The sequence below is a fragment of the Sylvia atricapilla genome, chromosome 3, assembly GCF_009819655.1.
Source record: "Sylvia atricapilla isolate bSylAtr1 chromosome 3, bSylAtr1.pri, whole genome shotgun sequence".
NCBI lineage: Eukaryota > Metazoa > Chordata > Aves > Passeriformes > Sylviidae > Sylvia > Sylvia atricapilla.
This window is the reverse complement of record NC_089142.1, coordinates 40227479-40249358: the sequence shown is the minus strand read 5'-3', so window position 1 is coordinate 40249358 and position 21880 is coordinate 40227479. Positions and strand designations below refer to the sequence as shown.

At 49.3% G+C, this 21880-nt stretch overlaps 1 protein-coding gene across 1 annotated transcript; it reads right to left on the bottom strand.

Annotated features, from left to right (window-relative positions):
* Window positions 1-16121: 16121 nt before the first annotated feature.
* Window positions 16122-20809, bottom strand: POU3F2 (POU class 3 homeobox 2). The gene has a single exon (XM_066315163.1). The coding sequence runs from the start codon at window positions 20735-20737 to the stop codon at window positions 19427-19429; it is 1311 nt and encodes a 436-aa protein (XP_066171260.1). The 5' UTR covers window positions 20738-20809; the 3' UTR covers window positions 16122-19426.
* Window positions 20810-21880: the final 1071 nt, after the last annotated feature.

Sequence of the window (21880 nt, the reverse complement as noted above, 5' to 3'; positions counted from 1 at the left end):
TTGCTCAGGTTTTTGCAGCTGGTCCTTTTCTGAGGACAAACTGTAAAGCGGCGGTAAAAATGGTAAAGTCTCTGGAGAAGGTTCAAGGGAAATCTGATCAATGTATAGGAATACCTGATGGGAAGGGGAAGAATGAAGAAGAGGGAGCCAGATTCTTCTCAGAGATGCCCATGAACAGGACAGGAGGCAATGGGCACAAACTGAAACACAAAGATGACATGTTTTATGGCACAGGTTGCCTAGGGAGCTTGTGGAGTCTCATCCGTGGAGGTACTCATCATCCTGGACAACTGAGTGGGTGGCCCTACTTGAGCTGGTGGAGGCTGGACTGGATGACCTCCAGAAGTCTCTTTCCAGCCTCATCTGTCCTTTGTTCTATGATCTGAGATACCTCTCTGGTTGGTTTCTTTGCTTCATTGTACTGATTTCTTTTGGGAAATAGAAAAAGCAGAAAGCTTTCATGGCAGTGCAGATGTAGGCCTAAAGTTAAAAAGATACAAGGATGAGGACATAGAACTTGATGACTGTGTTTTTGTGCTGTGTAGAGTTAGGCCTTAGCAAGTAGAAAAATATGTTAAGCAAGCAAATAGAAAAGTTTAATAATGAGGCTCTGTGCTTCATTTATAGAAGAGTATAAAAAGTTCCTGAATAGCAAAAAAATATGAAACAAGTTAGATATAAGGTATATGTGTGGTTCTAATGATTGGTTTATGCAGATGCTTGTAAGCTTTTAACAATTTGCTATTAGCTTTTAAAAGGCCTTGTAACACAGAGAATTCTGGCTGCTGTTGGCAAGACATGAGCTTTTGCCATCTCTTATCTCACCCTGTACTGAGGCTGATGTTGCAATAAAGCTCGAGGAACATCTCCTGGCAGTCCCATCCCATTATTTGGAAAATTACAGATCCAACAATTGCTGAAGAAGGTAGGGAGAGGGGGAAAGACTACCTATCATAAGGAACTTCTCATTTTGAAAACAGACACAAGAATCTTGTACTTTTTTTTTTTTTTTCTTCTCCTGTTTTAGGAGAAGTGCTGTATCTCTCCCTTTAGGTTAGCAGGAAAATCTAAACGGAATAAAATTTTGGTAACGTTTTCACATGCAGATCTGTAACAGAGAACACACAACTATTCTATGCTATGACAGTATGATTGTCACTCCAAAGCCTGAACATTACACCAAGGACTAAGAAAAATAACCCTATTCTTGGGCACTGGCAATAGTTTCTGGTTAGAAACTGAGTTGTCTACAATACCCCAGGAATAGTTCAGTTAGTTTATCTTTAGTATTTGTTTACATAGACCTTACACTGGATTGGGATTGCCATGGTTTTGGTGACAGTTATCCCTGTTTACTCTGTTGGAAACTGTGTATAGCAGTTACCTGTTTGTAGTATCAAACACGAATATTTGAATTCAGGTGAAAAAGAGGACCAAGTTTTTGAAACACTGAGATGTCTGAATGTTTTAGGGAGTTACCATGTATAACTGGTGAGTTCCCACCTTTTTTATATTTACTATTTTACTGTTTGTCAGGAGCTGTTGTCTCTGCTCACCATCAAAAGATGGGTTCACTTTTATCAGACCTTGGTCTCTCTAAATTTTTCTTTGGGCAGTGCCACAGATTTTTGCACATACCCACTGTTCTGAAATGAACAGAGAAAATAGCTGGCTTGGTTAGGATTTGGAAACTAATGGCTAGTCTATGCTTGAAGTAATTTTGGAGTAGTTGCTAAAAGTAAACTAAAACAACCAGGAATTGATGTGTTCACAGGGAGACCTTGAACTTTGTGATTTAACTTTGGCATACAGACAGTTACAGGTGCCCTTCAGCTGTCATAGTGAAATCTGTGTGATGGTGATCTTTCTGGATTTTGCTAGTGAACATAAAGGCACTGCAGCTCTTCAGCATCTTGTGGCATTTTGCATTCATGTCCTTGCCAGGCAGATGGTGGAGTTGTGGAGAGTGGCCTGATCTCTGGAAGTGAGGTGTGTGAATTGCCTGGGGAAATTTCCTACTCACATTTACTCATATGTGCAGGTGAGAAGGAAGGGCATCTCCAGACTTTCACATTTAAATTCCTAATCCCAGCACCTGGATTCATTTAAACATAATAGGTCTCTCCCTGCCCCTCCCATCACATAACCAGCAACAAAATACTTGCATTGTATTTATGATTTGATAGTACACTCCATTTTCTGCCACAATAGGAGTTTGAGTAATGTAACAAGAAACTCCTATTGCGTTACCTTTTAAAGAAACTAATTTCTGTAAAGGTGGAAGAGCAGCAGTAGAGGGAATAGTTCCAGACACTATCTGTAAATACCTGTGCTGTGCATGCTCTGCCAGTAAGCACCAGAAGCAAGTTATGCCTTTTTGTAATAACAAGTTGAGAAGGACAAAAGGGATAATTGCCTCTAAGCACATTTTCTGTAGCTGGAGGATATTTAGATCATTGAATTTTAAATATCTAGAGTAGATACTTAAGTTAGGACACTATTTTCTGGGGGTCGAATCACTTGAGTAGATAGGGTAATTCAGATCAGATTGGTCTTCAACTGACCTTTGGAAAAGCAGAGGCCTGTGTAAACCAAATAAAATTTCTGTTGGAAGCTAGCATGAGTAGATTCAGAGTAAGAGGTTGCTCATCCCTTGGTGCTCTCTATTAGTCCTCTTTCTTCCACCAAAGGCCACCACTTGCTTTGCTCTGTTAGTTGAACTGGATCTAATTTCTCCCTACAAAATATCTTGGTTAAAACTAGAAAACAGCTTGTTTCTAGTAGTTTTCCTTTTGGTTTGTTGGGGGCTTTTTACCCTCCCAATTTGGCTATTAAAGCCAGCAGAAGGAAGGGGGCATTTAGCTTCAATTAAAAGAATAACAAGCAGCAGGTGGGAGCCTGTTGGTTGTGCAAATGTTTTAATTCAAATTAGCATAAACAAGGATAGCCACTCTTGATTGTAATCCAGAGCTTCTTAATTTTTACATAGTTCATCTCGGTAATGTTCCACAAAATTGTCCAAAGTGAGGTGGTTTATTTGCACCTCATGATGGTGATTCAAGCCCTGAAGTATTAAATGCTCCTGTGAACATATGAAAACATTCAGGTCCTAACTGGCTTCAATAAATTCCCCCCAAAAGATCCTTCCTTCAAGCAGATGTTGGAAGCTTTAGATTAGAGAGGCTAATAAGAGCATATTAAAGTATGGTGAAGGCAGTGCTTAGCAAAACTGAGCTGGAGGGAGGAGCAGCAGTTTTCAGATGTGTTTTTCAGGACTGTTTTTCTGATCTTAAGCTGCATCGGTCCATAAAGCTACCAACCACTCCTTTGCAGTACTAAATATAGTCAATATTCCAAGAACTCTTTGCGTGTGCAGTCTTAGATCCCAAATCTGTTTTCTGTGCTCCTATTCAGTAATTAGCCCCACTTTTAGTTTTGTGCTCCTCTTAGTACACTAGCAGTGTTTATCTTAACATGTACATTTGTTTTTAATATTCCTCTCTGAGACTCATGCTTTTCTTTTATACCTAGAAAAGTACTGGATTACATTTCAAAACAAGGTTTTTCCTCTGGTCTGTGTTCTGCTTGACCAAGGATAAGTGAAAGATAATGGCGTATTCTCTCTTCAGATTTGGCCACTGTATCTTTCTGTGTGTAAACCCAAAGGTTTACGTTTGCATTTGCAGACACAGCTCCAGCACGGATACCTGGCTCCTCCCCATTTGACTCATGCTTTTGGGGAATGAAGTATGGGTTGACCTGAGCACACACATAGACACAAAACAGAGATGTTAGCCCTGTATTCATGAAGGATTTAATTTATTACCAAGAAATCATCTAATGCCTTATATTGCTAATTCAAAGATAAAATCTTCTTATCTCTAAAAGTTAACCAATGATTTCTGTTTAGGAAAGTAAACATGTTTTCTTCTGCTTTCTTCTTCTGTGTTGGATCATTTAAAATGTCATAATACTGTGTTGTGCAGTTTACTCTATTACTGCCAGTATAAAGAAGTTGAAATTAATGTTCTCCCTGAGTTGTCAGTGTCTGCTAATTCAGAGATGACAGAAATGTGTAAAAATATATTCCATCTATAATATTTATCTTGCTTTGCACTTAATTTGTTTCCCTTTGACTGTGTTGCAAAATGCCAAATGTACATAAAATAATGAATAAATAAAAAATAAATTATTTGTCTACATTCATTGACCTTTTGTGCGTTTCTTTTAAAAAACAATGAAATACAACACAATATGATGCATTCTGAGGGACAGTTTGGTTATATTTGTATCACTGTTTATTTTGAAATAAGACACCCTGGATGTTTTTTGGATATGAATTTGTAACCTAGCTTTTAAAAAAATATATTATTAGAAAATAATAATTGTTTAATGGTTTATTGTTTAATGGTTAGCTTCCTCTAGTCCTATTAAGGATCTCCAGCTAATGATCGAGTGCTGTCACCTAATAGTTGTGAGGGGGTGGGGTTACAACCCGTCTTTTTGCCTTTTCCTAAATACACGGAGCTAGGTGTATTACGCAAAATAGATGCTTCACTGCCTGAAACAGTTTGTGGTACAGAGCAAGAGACAACAGATGTATGTAGACAGATGGGATATAAAGCAGAATATGGAGATTACAATGTACCAGGAGAGATCTCCAAGAAAAAGATAATTGTTGAATTTCTTTCAAGAATAATTTCCTAGTCTAGTGCAAATTATGTTACCATAAGGTATTTCTTAATCCCTTTAATTATGTACGTACTGGTACAGTTGCTTTTAAATGTGGAACTTAAGTAACGTGATAAACTCTGAATTTAGCAAAAATGTTAAAGAGTTCTGTGGCTCTGAAAATAGGCACCAGAAGGGGACGTGATCAGCTGGACTCTACTTGTCAAGAACAACCAAAATGTTGAATTGAAAATGAGCAACTGCTTTGCTAAGAGTTTGTCCTCCTTTTGATGAGTTATCTAAAGTGGTTTTATGGGTTCCAAAGTTAATGTTGATTAAATCAGTGCCCATTTTCTTCTCAACAAATTTTTCAAGTGCTAGGTTCTCCTGATAGTATTAATTTTCAAGGCAATTAACTTAACCAGATACAGAGCTTTGAGTTTTCTAACATCTCTAAAGAAACTCTTAATAAGACTTTTAATCTCCAGCACGTCCTGAAGGGTTCCATTTTTGTATCACAGGTTTGCCTCAGGCCAGTGTAATTTCAAATGTGCTAAAACTGTTTTCTAGCATCAAGTTAGAGCTGCTGGTGTTTACAATTGTCCAGAAGTGTAAGAACAGGACTGGACCTGGGTTCTGTGCATGCGGACAAAACACAGCTGACTTTTGACATCTGCTAAAGTACAGTTTCAGGCATCATTTCTGATGGCCTTCTTTCTTGTGATACCTGTTTCACAGTATTGAAAATTCACACAAAAGTCTAAAATGTGTCAGGTGTCTGTCTTTCCTCTGTGTGGCACTTCTGGTAATGCAAACAGTTTGAAAACCTGCACAGATAAAGCAAGATTTCACAATATTTCAGGACTTGCAAACTTTAATGCCTGAAAGCCTGTAATACACTTGTTTACATTACTATTTGGAAGATGTGCATTATTATTTGGGCAATTTAAGGAGTTGTGTGTTCTCCATGCCCATACTTTTACCTGCTCTATGTCCAGACAGAGAGAGGAAAGCTTAGTGTTCTGCAAAAACATTTAAAAATGCAAACTTATCTCCATTACTTTGCAATGCAATTGGCAATCTTGACTGAAATTTAAACAGAATGCTGCATATCTGATACTGTGCATGCTGCAATTGTTTATTCACTGGTAAAATCAAATGTCATTATATACAACATAGGCAATTTATTATTACAAACAGATTTAAACATAATGCTTTCCCTTGCAATTTTTTAGAGGTAGAAATAAAAATGCCCTGATGCGGTGACCAGGCAGTTTTGAACTGACAAGTATCTTCAGAAGTTAAAATAAATGCAGCAGCATTTTTGTAGCAAGGTCATGTCCACCCCTCTGGATGCAAATGAACAAACAATTTCAGTTCAAACTTCAGGCCAGTAGGTCTCTAAAAGCAGTTGCAGCCAAATGGTGCAGTCTCCATCGTTTCCTTGTGAAAAGGATGAATCATGCTTAGAGTCAGTCTTGTTAACTGGCTACAAGCTCAGGGCTCAAAGTGCACCACAGGCAAAATACTAATAAAAAACCCCCCAAAACCCAGATAATGGGCATTAAATTGTCTGTATTTAAAAACTACACTGAATGTGAAAGAAAGATGTGACTAGCAATCTACTTAGGTTATTTTCTATAATACCCTAATAATAAATATTAACATTACTGTAGCACAGAAGGCCTATCATAGAAGAATCTGGAGGAAAATTTGGGATAAACTTCAGAGAACTTACTGTGTGGTATCTCTGTTTAGAGAAATCTTCATTGTGTTTTTGCCATTGCTTCTGCTTAGTAATTGCGAAAGGTTTGCCTGCAAAATTATTCAGCTATCACAGGGAGGGTTCATTGAAGGTGATGACATGATATTTTCAGCATATGTCTATTTTTTCCCCATAACATTCATTGATAGGCTTGATATGATGCCTTACAGTAACTTTCATTCCCCTAGCCGATATCTTTTCTAGAACCCCTACCTAGTGCTGAGTATAAGATGCTCCCCTTTTTAAAGTGATTGTGGAAGGGGAAAAAATTGGTAGGACGTAGCCTTCAGGTGCCCTGGACTATGTTTTTATCAGTGCTGTGGCTGCTGCCTGACCTGGGGAGGAGTTTTAAACCGGTTCTGATTCATCTTCCATTTATGTGTCACCAGGTAGTATTTACTGTATCTGTTACTAATGAGACTTATGGAGGAAAATGTTGTTCAAGAGTAAATCACTATCTTTGAATTGGCTAAGAGAAAGGATTTGTAAGATCAAAATATTGTGGGCACTGATCAAGCAGAGATCTACAGTGCTGCTCTGATTTTTTTTATATCTGTACTTTTAAATAATTCAGTCTTTTCAGGGAATTATGAATTCAGCTTTCAAGTTAAATATTGATCGATGGGTGTTCTGCTGCTCCCCAAAAGGTATAGAGGCTTTCACATCTGTGTCTCCTCTGCTCAGATTGGCAGGTCTTTGTAAAGGAGGCACAGATTAAGGATCTCCAGCTAATGATCGACTGCTGTCTGTCACTTAATAGTTGTGAGGGGGTGGGGTTACAACCCGTCTTTTGCCTTTTCCTAAATACACAGTCCTTAGGCAGTTTTTACATCTTTCAGTTCCCTTAAATATTGTAGGGGGCTAAGTGAACACATACAGCCTTCTCTCTCTTTGCAAGGAAGTACATGTGCTGCCTTGCTCCCTAGCATATCTTTTTCTTCAGAACAGCACTGTCTCCTTATAAAAAACACTTTTCCCCAGAAGTCTCCTAAAATAATGAGCTTAAATTTGGAAGAGTGAGGGAATTCCAGCTTCTTGCATCTTTCTGTCTGCTGCTGAATGATTCATATCTGTTGTGGCTCTGTACACACACAACCGCAGGATCTATCCAGGGAAGGCAGAGGCTGTTCCCTCTGGCCGAGAAATAGCAATGCTATATCTTGTCTCAAAACAGATATGAGAAAATGGTCCACGTTCCCTTGGGATGCTCTTCTGTATTGGGTAACAGGTTGGAATTGTAACATTTCAATGAGGCTGTTATTCATGTTTTACAACACTCACAGCTGCAGCAGCCGCAGCCTCTAAGGACTCCTGCAAACTCCACAGCTTGTCCTTCTTACCCCAGACTCTCTGGTCACTGCTGAATTTTACCTTGACTTCTAGCTAAGGTAAAATTGTACAGCACATGTAAATGATGGGGCTTTTCCCTGCATGTAACAGCCTATGGCCATGTAGACTGCATGTTTAGGACTAGTGGGAGCCTACTGCAGCTAGCCTGATTTCCTCTGGCGAGAGTTAGGTCCGAGTCTGGCAGTAGAGCAGTGCTGGAGCGTGGGGAGCCTTGGATTCAGGCCAAGGGGAATTAACTGAAGGTGTAGCTGAGGCTTAGTTGCTGGGTTATGTGTATGTTCTTGGGGTGAGCCCCTTTCTGCCTTTTCACTTGAGATGTAGAGGCAGGAGGGCAGGAACCATGGTGCTGGACCAGGCAGGGGAGAGGGAGATTGACTTCAGCCTTGTGGGTAGAGCCTGTGGCAAGTGGAGTGAGATTGAAGCTATAGATATAAAACCTCAAGTGGCCTGGCCCCTACTGTGGTCGGGCCTGTATTTCTGAATGGTCAGCTGGAGAGGAGGCAGGACTAAAGCCAAATAGACTGAAGGCTTCTCTGCAGGTCCTCTGAAACACTCCCTTCTCTTGGCTGGCTACACAAGGCATGTGGGCAGGCTGGGTTGTCTGTCCTCTTTCTTGCCCAATTCAAAGAGCCAGATATGCATAATGAAATGAGGGACTGCTTTAAGCTAAAGGCCTCAATTCCACCCAAAATTAAAAACCACTGTTTTGGGATATGATATACATACTGAGCATGTACGCAAAATTAGTATGCAAAAGGCCAATGTTCTCCAGCTCCTCAGACCTTTTAGCAAATAAATCAATCCTTACTTATCAGCTGGTTTAGGAAGGGTCCCTGGAACAAAGACAGTTTTTCCCTTTAGAGGCTGAACCTTTGTTATGGCTTTTTGCCTACTGTGAACAGAGCTATCTCCACAGGTAAGACAGACACAGGCTTGGTCTGTAGTTGAAGATGTAGCCACGGCTTACCTTTCCAATTCCTCCTGTACCCACAGCATCTCGTTTCTCTTATCTGAACAAGTCCAGCATTGATGTTCAGCTGGAAAACAGGTTATTTTCTCCCATGTCTGCTCAGCGCTACAGTATTGGCTGCCTGTAGTGTGATTAGCTCTGTGCAGAATGCTTATTCCTTTCTAAAACTTATTCTGTCTTGGGTGTTTTGTTTTGTTTTGTTTCAGCTCAATTTGCTTGTTGAGTTAACAAGAGACTCTGAGATCGTGATATGTCACTTATCAGTTTTCAGTGCAATGAAGTCTGCTGTAGCAGAATGTCTGAATGTCTTGGGTTCTTGATATTCGCAATATTTTAACATTTTCAGCACCTACATACACAGTGTGGCAAGTGGTAGTTACAAAGCGGCAGCACTGAAATAAACACAAGATGTAAACCTGTGTGGTGGTACCAGCCCGCGCTGCTGCGGGGTCTGGGCCCAGGCAGAGCCGAACTCTTGACACCTCTCAGCCCGGGGAGGCTGTCCTGGGCCTGGGTGTGAAACCAGAGCTCCCAGCCAGCACAAAAAGGCCCTGCAGGAGAACAGGGCTGTCCTCAGATCTCTGTTCCTGGGAAATGGGGGGTTCATCCAACGGAAGAACATTTTTGGGTTGTAGCGATTTTGTTGGAGGTGTTTGGTGACAGCGGCCTGGTATGCGGGGTGGTTTGCCTTCAGCAAGAACAGCAGCCTTTTGGTGAAATGGTGGGGTTTGAGCCCCCCGCCTTCCCAGAAGACGGAGCCCTGTGGGAGGGCCCTGGCAGAGGTGTGCTCCGGGCCCCAGGACCTGTCCCACTCCCGCTGCCCCGGCTGTGCCCTCGCTGGCCGCGGGATGTGCGGCGGGCAGGGAACAGCTCCCGGAGGCTGCGGGATGCCTGGCGCTGGGCTCACAGCTCCCTGCAAGCCTGAGGGCAGGAGCAGGAGCCACACCGCGCCCGCGCGGCGTGCTCAGAACAGCCAAGCCCCACAGGAGTCCCCCTCCATGGGACCACGTGGGTCTGCTTCTGCACCACGGAGCGCTGACAGAGCTTTGTCCTGCTATCCAACATGCCTGAGCTGGAGGAGAGATTGCCAGTCTGAGGGACTGCACACCTCCCCAGCAGGAGGAGGAGGTGAGGCAAATAGCATCTCTCCCAGTTTTCAGGGGCTTGCAAATAAACCATGGATTGATTTGCTGGCTGGTGGTTTTTTTTTTTTTTTTTTTTTTTTTTTTTTTTTTTTTTTTGGGTTTTTTTGGGGGTTTTTGTGGGTTTTGGTTGGGGTTTTGTTTTGTTTTGTTTTGTTTTATTTGGTTTTTCTAATCCCATCCAGACGACAGGATAAGCAACAATTTTAAAGTGGGATTTAAACGTTTCTGTGTGTATATTTAAAAAAACACCACCAACAACAACCAAAAAGAAAGAAACAAAAAAATATCCAGCAAACCCCCCCAACCGAAAGAGCAAACAAACCAAAATCAAACCACCAAAAAATAAAAGGAAAGGAAAGGAAGACAACAAACTTACTCACGATTTTGCCATCCCCCTCCCAGAGGCACCACGGGCTCCAGCGACCTCTCCGACGGGTGCCCCTGGGGCCAGCCCCGTGGTCCTTGCTCGCAGGGAGAGCGAGGTGTCCGGGAGCGGGGAGGGGATGCTGGATGCTCCCCTGCCCTTCTCGGGGAGTCCCCGCCGCGGCGCCGGCGGCCGCTGGGGGGCGCCCTCGCTCCACGCGCTGCCCCGGCCCCAATCCCGGCCCCAATCCCGGCCCCAATCCTGGCCCCAATCCCGGCCCCAATCCCGGCCCCAATCCCGGCCCCAATCCTCAGCCCAGTCCTTGCCCCAGTCCCGGCCCCAGTCCTGGCCCGGCCCGTGGCGCCTTCCCCGGACCGGAGCGCTGCCAGCGCAGAGCCCGGCCCGGAGAACGGGGCGAGACGATGTCCCGTGGGAAGCAGAAACAGGACCTCCGCCTTCAAACACCCTCCAAACCCCAGCGCTGCCTGTGCCCTGTCGACCTCGACCCTGGGGGAAAGTCGGTCCCCAGCCACACCAGCGGCGGAGTCGTTTATCTGAGGCGGTGGGAAGGCGTCTGGCCCCTTTGTACATCCTGCGGGATTTCTCCTCGCACAGGCAATTGGCAAAGGTTAGGAAGGCGTCTTTAGATCCCCTATAATCCCAGTTTAAATATTAAAAGTATAAGCAGCCTAGGCCAAATATTTACCTATGTAACTCCATAGATTTCCCTCCAGACCTGGACTTCCAAGAATTTAAAAGATGGTTTGAGTTTTTTCCCTTTTTTTTCTCTCTCACTTCTTCTTTATTCCCCCCCCCCCCCCCGCCCCCATCTCTTCGTATTTATTTAGAAACTAACCTGAACAATAGGGGGGAAACTCCAACAACAAAAAAAGCGTAGAATTTTTATGACCGAAAAATAGCCAGTCTCCCTGTCTGTAATGTGAAAAGAAAGGCGAGATTCCATCCCCGCCGCCCGCTTTGTCACCGTCTGGGTTTAAGTGGCCGCCACATCAACACAAAAGGCCAACACACACACATCCCAAAACTCGACACAAAACCTCAATTGGCTCAATAGTGAAGATGGGTATTTTGATAACGAAATAACCTCCCTGCTCTGGTGGGGTCTGGGTTCCGCTCTGTACCACCACCGTGCTTCAAACAGCAACCGGAAGGAAAAGGGGGGAAAAATCCCTCAAGAATGTGTTTAAAATAAAACTAAGTCTCAAACGGGATTAAAGTTTTAATTACAATTCCCTATCGAAGTAACATGTTTGATGATCTGATCCTATCAATTAATAGTAACCTTAATTTAAAACTTATGAAATACCTTTGCCTGAAGTATACATCAGGCTTTTTTTTTTTTTTTCTTTTTAGGAAAAAACCCACAAAACATTATAGAGGTTAATACTACAATCACAAAGTACTAAAGTAATAGCAGAAGAAATTGTAAAGAAGAAACCTGCTGCTTTGCCTAGAAATAATTACTTGTGAAGGCTTTGGGGATGTTCTATCTGGTGCTGGTGGGTACAAAAAAATGGAAGTTCTTTTAGGAAGGGAAAATAAATGGATGTTTCTACCCGCCAAAGATTATAATTTCATAATAATTTTGACCCACGCTATATTGCAGAGAAAAACAAGGTAACTGGAACATGCATCAACAGTTTTCCATGAAATAAGAGTTAAAAGAAGTAATAGAACTAATCACTGTCTCCTCAAATCAAGTAGAAAACATTTCAATGCACTAATTAGAGTAATTAGAATAATAAGACTGCCTATATGTGGTAAGACAATGTGTACAAACAACTTTATTTAATGTATACTGGTAATCAGCGATGCGTGCGTGCTTGAATGCTTAGTGCAATAAAATTCACCCCCGTCCGCCCAAACAATCAAATACAAATTAGTTTAATGATTGTGCCTGCTTGAACGTCTTAGAAATCCACAGGCAGAGGGAAATAAATAGCACCATCCTTGTTTGTACGTCTCCCCTACTGACCAAGGAGCTGATGCCTCCATGGACTTGGCAATGAATGACTGCAGACATGAATGAATCAAGGAGGGAAAGAGAATTAATGAATGAGTCAGGCTGGCTAAAAACAAGTCCTAACTTTTAGACGAGCGCCTCTTACAACTCCCGGGACGGGAGGAGACGGGACGGCGAAGAGGAGGGGGAGAGCGGTCTCGTCATCACTTTTACAAGCTGCCTCTGCCTGCCAGGATTTACCGCCGTGCGAGGAGGAGGGAGAGAAACACCGGCCTCCAACTTGGTACCGGCCTGCTCCCTTTTTAATCCTTAAAAATGACATCTGTGCGGACAGGCCCAGGGACACACGGAGCGGTACAGCCCAGCCCGGCCGGGCGGGACGCTGAGAGACGGCCGGGAGAGCTGCAGCCGGGCGGGAGCTGGAGCCCGGCGCTGGGACAGCCCGGCGCTGGGACAGCCCGCACCGCCCCGGCCCTGCCGCAGAAGCGATGGGGTCCCCCGGGCGGCCCCCACGCCCTGCATCCCCACTCACGGAGGGAGGCACAGCTCCTGCTCCGGGCCGGCAGCGGCTCTGCCCCGGCAGGGGCACGGACGGGGCCAGGCAGACACGGGCCAAAAACGCCGTCCCCTTGGGGCGAAGGGGTCCCGGGCCCCCCTCCCCTGCTCTCGGGGAGCAGCGCCCGCCGCCGACCCGCTGTTGCTGCCGGCAACGCTGGCACAGCTTCGGCCGCTCCGTTGCCTCATCGCTCTCTGTCTTTGGCCGCCGACCGGAGGGCAGGATCCGACGCCCGCGTCCCGCGGGGATGCTCGGCCCTGGCGGCACTGGCACCGGGGCGCTGCGGGGGGAAGGGGCTCCGCGCCGGCTCAGGCGACCTTCCTGGCCCAGGGGCCCTGCGTGAAATCCCGGCATAGTCGGGACACTCGGCCGAGTTTCGGAAGTATTTACAGAGAGTTTGCAGGGAGAGATAAACGCTTAGAACGAAGAGACCCATAGCCTGGGCCAGGCCACGGGCTGAGGCCGACTGCAGCGTGAGAATCCACGCGCTGCAGCTGGGACTCGCCTGCCGGAAAGCCCACTTGTTTGGTCTATAGTTTGATGAGAAGTCGGGTCTGAAGACCAGTCTTTGCTTTTTATGTTTTACCATTTCTGCTAAAGCACGCTTTGGCTTTGCTCTAATTTTCCCCGGAGAAGTGCCCGTTCCCTCAGCATCGCCCATCCGAGCCTGGGGAGAACTCGCTTCTGCGGAACGCCTTCCTACATCCCCGACGGCAGCCCGGCCATGCTCCGAGCACAGAGTGCCAATTTAGCGTCTGCAGCTCTGAAAATTTGGGGTTTTCAAAAAATTTTTTCGTCTCTAGATTTAAAGGCAGGGAGGCACCCCAGGCCGCGTCCCTTCCGAAACGCACAATAACGAGACACTCGCCCGCAGGAGCAGGGGAGGCGAGAGAGCCACGATTTCCGAGTCAGACCCCAACGCCCAGGCTCCTTTCTGGAGGCAGCAGAAGGTCGCCACTGCCCCGTCCACCGCCAAAAAGCCACGGGCGGTTTCGTTCTTTCCTCATTCCCGCTCCCTGCTCCGCAAGGCGCTGCCCTGGCTCGGGCTGAGGGGAACCCCCATGCCCGCCACCCTCCTCCAGTGCTGTATCTGAGGCCAGTGGTTTAAGCCGGACTAAGCCCAGCTCTCCCGCCCGCGGGTAACCGCTCTCCCCCACGCCTCATCTCCCGCCGGAGGCCGTCGCCTCCCTTCCCCGGCCGGGTCACCCGCCCTCTATCCCCCTCACCGACGGCACAGCAACAAAGAGCCACCAAATCTCCAACAACGCGGCTTGGGACAACCCCGAGGCCGGGGGCCGCCCGGCAGGCAGGGGTAGGCAGCCGGGGGAGAGGGTTTTCCGTCGGATCAGCCGGAGGGCAGGGAACAGCCCCAGCCTGGGGCTCTCCCAGGCCGCGGGCAGGAGAGCGGGAAGGCGCAGGCAGCCGGGACCGTCCCGCCCCACCGTCGCGGCCCGGCGCGGCCAAGGAGCGCGCTCGGAAGCCGGGGCACTGGAGAAGCGGACACGGGGCAAACCCGAACTGCCGACAACAAAGCCCGATGGAGAGAGACACGGCGGGGCGGAGCCGGAGGCAACCGCGGCCTCTGCCCCCGCCGGGGCTCTCACAAGCTGCCCAGCCCGAGGGTAGCACCTGGCCAGACACCATTCCGGCCTGCCCCGCAGCCTGGGGAATTTGTAGGATTATTTCCCCTTCCTCCGCTTCTCTCTTTCTAAACCCCGACCCCCCACTGCCCACTCAGGAGAGACGGCGCAGCTGGGCGGCAGCCGGAGCTCCCGGGGTCGGGCAGCACCGACTGCTCCCTCTCGCCCCTGCGGGGCTGGACACACTGGGGGTGACAAGACTGACAGACCTGAGGATATTACCGTCTCCTCTCGCCTTGCAGTTTCGGCCTCCACCAGAGAGAGAGCGAACCGAGGAAAGAGGGCTTTTGTTGTTGACATCTGACCTACAACAGAGTGTCCCTGCTGGAAATAAGAGCGAGGGAGCCCGAGGAGCTGCCGCGCACCCTGACATACACCTGCAGAAGGAGCATCCTATAGCTGCTCCATTTCCCTCTCTCCTTTATCTTAAACGAGAGATCGAAGGAGATAAAAAGAATGACCCCCGAACCAACCGGCCTCCCCACAACCAGTCCGGAAGGACGAGCGAAGTCGCTCCCGTAAGGTCAGCCTGCCGCCGGGCCAAGAGCCCCGGAGGAGCAGCCCCGGGCCCTCCGCCGGGGACGGCCCCGAACAGCGGCCTGCCGCGGCACCCCGCCAGCGGCGGAGCCGGTCATCCCCGCGGCGCCGGGCCTGCCCCGCCGAGCGAGGCACCGAACACCCAAGGAACCTCCTGTCCACCCGCCACGAGAGCGCTCCCCGAGAGCGGGGCCCTGTCGTCAAAGGGGGAATATTCCCTGGGCGCCCACCCGAGTGTCCTGCAGAGGGCAGAGGCTGCTCGCTTTCCGCAGCCCGTTCCGCGGGCTATTGACCAAGGACTTATAAATCCATACCCAGCTTCAACATTTTACCCGTCAGCACGTCTGCGGTCACAAAACACTTCTTCTTTCTGTCACTTCTCTTCGAAACTATTGATAAGATCATTTAGCTGAATCTGTTCGGGATGAGTGTAATATTGACTAGAAGTTAGAAAAGATGATTAAATCTAATAAGCCTAGAAACTATCGTGAAGGAGGGGGGAGGGAGAAGAGCAGGATATCGCACTCAGGAAACCGAGCCAGCCAAGAAGGACCTGAACACACCGCCGAGCGTGCGAACACTGCGCAGTTGGACGCCGCATGTCAGCGCGCCAGCCCCGCGGGTCCCCAGCCGGGACCCCTCCGGCAAAACCGACCCGCTCGTCACCGCACGGAGCCGCAGACACACAACGGGAAAGCGGGGCCATCGCCGCGGGGCCCGGCCCGGCCCGGCCCGGGGGTGCGCAGCCCCGCTGGGCAGCCGCGTCCTTCCTTCCTCCCGCAAACGGTACTCCCATCATTAAGCCCCGCCTTTTTGTTTTGCTTTTTTCTTTCTCTCTCTCTTTTTTTTTTTTTTTTTTTTTTTTTTTTTTTTTTTTTTTTTTTAAGGACTCAGATGTTAAATTATAAAAAGGGACCGAGAAGAGTCGAATCTCTTCTCCCCCATGCCTTTCGCCAGAACATGCAACAAACTTGAGGAGCAGATCTCCCCACCAGCACCAAAGGCAGGATAGCCCTACCCGCACAGAAATCAATGCTCCAAAACACACCGCTGTGGTTCATCTGCTCAGAGACATAATGAACACAGCTCCCGAGGCTCTCCTTCAAGACCCTGAAAGTTATAAGTGTGGAACCTCTCGGTATAGGCATCAAATTTATTCCAAAAATTCCACGAAATAGAAAGAAACGGCGGTGCTTTTACACAGAACTCAGCTCAGTATAAGTACCGGGGTCTTCTCCCTCCAGATTTTAAGAACTATGCAAATCTGTGCTATCTTTAAAAATAAAATAACGATATTTCAATAATTAGAAGAAACTATGAAGGTATTGTGCATTTCTGTTTTATGTAGATAATAAAATATTACTTTAACATAAATATATAAGGATCTCTGCGTTTTTATTTTTCCCCACAAGCACATCCAAATGTACCAAAACAAAGTATTTTTAAAGAGACTGAACAAAAAAAAAAAATTACATCCCATATAGATTTTGTTCACCTACTCATTTAAAGCTACAGAAAAACAGTTTCCAGAACCTGTTTGCTTTAAAAGAAATAAATATACATTGAGGCAGGCCACTTAAAAATGATATGAAAATATTTCCCTGGGTAGCATTAAAAAAAAAAAAAAAAAGAAAAATAGACAAAGAAAACATTGAAACTATTTCTGCATTTCAAAGGACAAATATTAAACATATATACATAGTGGTAAGGTTTGTGTGGTAACTTTTTTTTTTAGTAAACCTATTTGGAGTTTGAGGCTTTCTCAAACATCCTCTCGACTCCGTTGTCTGACCTTACGCACATATTAATAAGTGTCTGAAAGTTCATTTCCTCCCTTTACCACTGGATCTGCCCTGATCTGATTCACTTCACTAGGCGCTAGTCCTCAACACTTTAAATAACAAGCAGCTCAACACATAAACAAACAAACAAACAAAACAAAACAAAACAAAAAAAAAGGAGAAAAGCTTGGTGCCCGTATCTTTTTTAACAATTGTTGGAAAACCAGGAAAAAGGCTAATGCATGTGCCTCTTAGAAATCATCATCCGTCTTACCAAGAAGAAAGAAAGAAAGAAAGCAAGAAAGAAAGGAAGGGAGAAAGAAAGAAGGAAAGAAAACCCAGTGTCACAGGCATTTTAAAAGACAATGAGAAACATATTCTAAAGCCTCAGCTACTGAATGCAATATTTATAGGAGAGTTCTGCGAGAGAATGCTTCACTGTTTTTTCTCCATAATTGTCCAACACTCAACTAAGTAAACTTTTAGATTATAAAAATGCTTTGTCTCTATAGCACCCGTTTGTGCTGACTAAATGATCCCTTTATGAATTTATAACTATCATAAAATTCCTCTAATGTATATGCATAGCTGTGTGTGTGCATAAGTACACAAACACGCACGCAGACACACGCACATACATGCGCTGCTCCGAGGTCCCGCTCCTCTGCTTCCCTTCAGAGCTTTTTGTTTTCCTTTTTTTTTTTCCCTTTTTTTTTTCCTTTTTGTTCCCGTGGGTTTTTCTCTTTTTTTTTTTTTTATTTTGGAAAGTTAACCATTTCTCATTAGGATAATGTCACGAAATGCACTTTAAAACTATTAGCGAAGGGGAGGGGGGGGGGAACACGGATTGAAAAATGGCATTTTTTCCCATTTCATTTCATTCCCCAGTGAAAGACACAAGGCTGCCCAAGTTAAAACTGGTCCTTTCCTTCAATAAATTATACCACAATCTGACCAAAGGACAAGGGGAGGATGGGGAGGGATAGGGGCTGGATACAAACAGAAAATAAAAATAAATATGGAAAGTAAAGTGAAAAAGAAATGCACAGTCTCTGTGGAGAGGAGGGGGCAGCGTGTGTTTACAGGCAGGTGTAAGCACCCGACCCCCACCTCGGGCCCAGCAGCTCCTCAGGCTCTCCCTGGCTCTGCCTTGACGTAAAAAACTGCTCAATAAAAGAAAGTTTGGAGGCTGATATCGGCTCGGGCGGCGAGACCGGGGATGCCAAAGGCACGCAGGGGAGCCGCGGGGGGAGGAGGGGAAGGAAAGGGCGCTGAGGGGGCGGTGGTGGGGGAGCTAAATAATCCCCTTTCCCTCTCAAGGAAATGCCACTTTCTCTGGGAAAACTCTGGAAACATGTCGTTCCCTCTCCGCCTTCCCCACACCAGGCCTTGCTTGCCCGCACTGACACAGTCTGGAAGGGTTGCACGTATTTTTTTCCTCCCCCTTTGGTTGCGCCCTGACCCCCGGACACACTGCCTGAAAATGAAGTTTACTTTCTTAATTTGCATTGTTCTCCCTTCTCCAAACTCGACTCTTGCCACTGAAGGCATATATTAAACAATTACGAGAGTCACATCTCTGGAGAATGGAAGCTGGAGGTGCATATATATGTGTATATATAGACATTATATATATGTGTGTATGTATGTATGTCTTTGCACGCGTGCATATGAATACATACACACACACATATACTAATTCTTTTTGCTATGGTAAAAGGAGAAAATAAGCGTTACACGTATTTAAGAATACTTGTTTATAACAAAAGTTCACATATACACATAAAGCAAAGGCTTAAAACACAGCAACATATTGTAGACCGGTCACTGGTTGACTAACGCTCACTGTGGAAAATGCAAGTCATTTGCAAAATTAAGGTCGGAAAGGAAGAGGGGAAAAAAGAAAAAATAAACATTTTGTTTATGTAAACTTCGATTTTCTTGCAGTGCAAATTGATACGGTTAAATACTGTCTACATCAAAAGGGATAGCTTTTCAGTTCTCTTCTATCTTTTTTTTCATATATTCATACAGGGGATCCACAGAAAATAAACACAGCAGCATGTGCCAACACCGAGCGACATTCCACAATGCAATCTGCCTTTGTGTGGCGGGAGGGGGCTGCGGAGGGGACCCGAGGTGGCTGTGCCCCCTCTTCTCCTCCGCCCCCTCCCCGGCAGGGCAGCAGCGCCGTATGTTTTGGCCAGCGAGTGAGAGAGTTTTGTGCGAACCGCTTCGCCCTGCGCCTGCCCTGCCGGTGCCTGCCGCTGCCCTGCCGGTGCCCGCCTGCCTGCCCGTGCGCGGTGCCCACTCCACTCCCGTGCACGGGCACTCGCCTGGAAAGGTCAAAATACAGCATCACACCTCCTACCGTCTAAGGGACAGTGTGGTGCAGGTGCTTTGTCTATCTGTCTGTCCGCTGTGATTCGCGCTCGCCCTCTCGCTCGCTCCCTTTTTGTTTTGTTTTCTTTTTTGTTCGAGTTTGTTTCTTTTTTTTTTTTTTCTGATTTTTTGTCTTTTTTTAAAGATAGGAGAAAATAAAATAAAAAAAAAATAAAAGAAAAAAAAATAAAAAAAAAAACGAAGGACAATCAAAAGTTGGGGGAAGGAGAGGAGGAGGAGGAGGAGAGGAGGAGGAGGGGCCGGGCGCCCCCGCCGCGAGTTCACTGCACGGGGGTCTGCACCCCGTGGTGCGGCGGCGTGTCCCTGCTGGCCCCGTACACGTCCTCGGCGCCCGGCAGCGTCCCTCCCGGGGGAGTCATGCGCTTCTCTTTCTGTCTCCTGTTACAAAACCACACTCTCACCACCTCCTTCTCCAGCTGTAGGCTGTCCGCGAGCGAGGTGATCTCCTGGGCGGAGGGCTTGGGGCACTTGAGGAAGTGGCTCTCCAGCGCGCCCTTGACGCTCACCTCGATGGAGGTGCGCTTTTTCCGCTTGCGGCCCTGCGCCGCGATCTTGTCTATGCTGGTGGGGCTGCCCGAGGAGGAGTCCGCCTCCTCCAACCACTTGTTCAACAAAGGCTTCAGCTTGCACATGTTCTTGAAGCTGAGCTGCAGGGCCTCGAAGCGGCAGATGGTGGTCTGCGAGAAGACGTTGCCGTAGAGGGTGCCCAGCGCCAGCCCCACGTCCGCTTGGGTAAATCCCAGTTTGATGCGCCGCTGCTTGAACTGCTTGGCGAACTGCTCCAGGTCGTCCGAGGTCGGCGTGTCCTCGTCGGAGTGCGGGTCGTGGTGCGGCGGCGGCCCGGGGGGCGCGGCGGCGGCGGCGGACGGTGCCGGCCCGGCCGCCCCGGGGTGGGGGCCGTGGGGCGGCGGCGGGTGCTCGGGGCCGTGGTGCGGCGGCCCCGGCGGCGGCTCCTCGTGGGCGTCGCGCAGGCCGTGGTGGTGCAGCCCCGGCTGCCCGGCGCCCAGCATCCCGTTGACGGTGAAGCCGGGCGGCTGCGAGTAGAGCAGCCCCGCCTGCGCGCCGTTGGCCGCGGCCATGCCGGGCGGCAGGTGCGCCGCGCCGCCCGCCCGCCACGCCGCCGCCGCCGCCGCCGCCGCCGCCGCCGCCGCGTGGTGCCCTCCGCCGCCGCCGCCGTGGTGCACCAGGTGCGGCGCCCGCCCCGGCGGCGGGTGCTGCGGCGGCGGCGGCAGCTCGTCGCCGCGCCCGCCCGCCTGCACCACCGCCGGCTTGATGTCGGGCTGGCCCAGCGCGCCCGCCGACCAGGGCGCCTCGCCGCCGCCGCCGCCGCCGCCGCCCCCGCCGCCGCCGCCGCCGCCGCCACCGCCGGGGCCGCCGTGGGACAGCGCCGCGATCCACTGGTGAGCGTGGCTCAGCGGGTGCCCGTTGCTCTGCAGCGCGTAGTCCGCCTGCACCAGGGCGCCGGCGTCGCGGTAGCCGCCGCCGGGCTGCATGCCGCCGGGCGGCTCGGCGTGCACCATGGGGGAGCCGGAGGCGAGCAGGCTGTAGTGGTTGGAGGCTGCGGTCGCCATGACTCGCCGAGCCGCACTGATCGCGCCGGTTAAAGGCGCCGCGCATTTGACAGCTACTTTTTCGCCTCGGGCGCCGCGCGGCGCCCGCGCCCCCCCGGCCCGCGCGGCGGGGCCCACTGCGAAGGCACGCGCGGCCGCCCCGCCCCGCCGCCGCACGCCATTGGCTCCCCGCGCCCTGACGGACGCCGGCGCTCCCGGCGACCGCCGCCGCCGCCGCCCGCCATTGGCGCTCCCCGCCGGCCGCGCCCCGCCCCGGCCCCGCCCCGGCCCGCCCCCGCTGGAACCCAACTCCGAGGGGGAACGGGGCGCGGGGGAGCGGCGGCCGCGGGGCGGGGGGGGAGCGTAGGGGAGGGCGGGGGCGCGCCGCCGCCGCCGGCCCCGCCCCGGCCCGCCCCGCACCGCCGGCGGGAGGATGCCGCCGCCGCCGGTCCGCCTGCCGGCTCCTGTTGCTCGCGCGCCTCGACGCGCGTCTCTGCGCGGAGCGCGGCCGCGCCGCCCCGGAGCCGGTGCTGCGGGCCGGGGGGGGACCCGCCTGCCCGCCCCCAACTTTCGCGGCGCCGCCTCGCAGCCGGCCCCGCCGGAGCGGCCGGGGAGCGCCGCGCCCCCGGGGGCGGGGAGCGGGAAGCGGGCGGCCCCCCTGCCCGTCTGCCGGCCCTGCCCTGCTCCCGGCACCCGGTGGTCGCCGGAGCGCACCGCTCCTCCGGGGATGTCGGGGCTTCGCACCTCGGCACCGCGGAGGTGGTTTTGTTCCGCTTGTCCCGTCCCCACGGGACGGCACGCCTGCGGGACCACCTCAGCGGCGCTCGCGACTCTGCATGGATGCAGAAGATGGGCATGAGAGGGTGCTGGGAAAAAGAAAAAAAAAATAGGGAAAAAAAGGAGAGGGATAGGAAAAGAAAAGAAGTTGCGGCCCGGACAGGAAGGAAGGAAGGAGACCCTGGAACTGGATTCCGATTTCCTAGGAATGAGCAGCGCCAGGCTGGCCGACGCGAAATGAGTTCGCTGCCCATTTTTGAGCCGAAAGCCATAGCTTTGTCTCGAAAATAAACTGCTCACGGGGGTAGGTGCGCGTCGCAGGCTCCCACTGCCTTCATCGAAATAACACAATAGGGCGGACCAGGGAATTTATTACTACTAACAAGA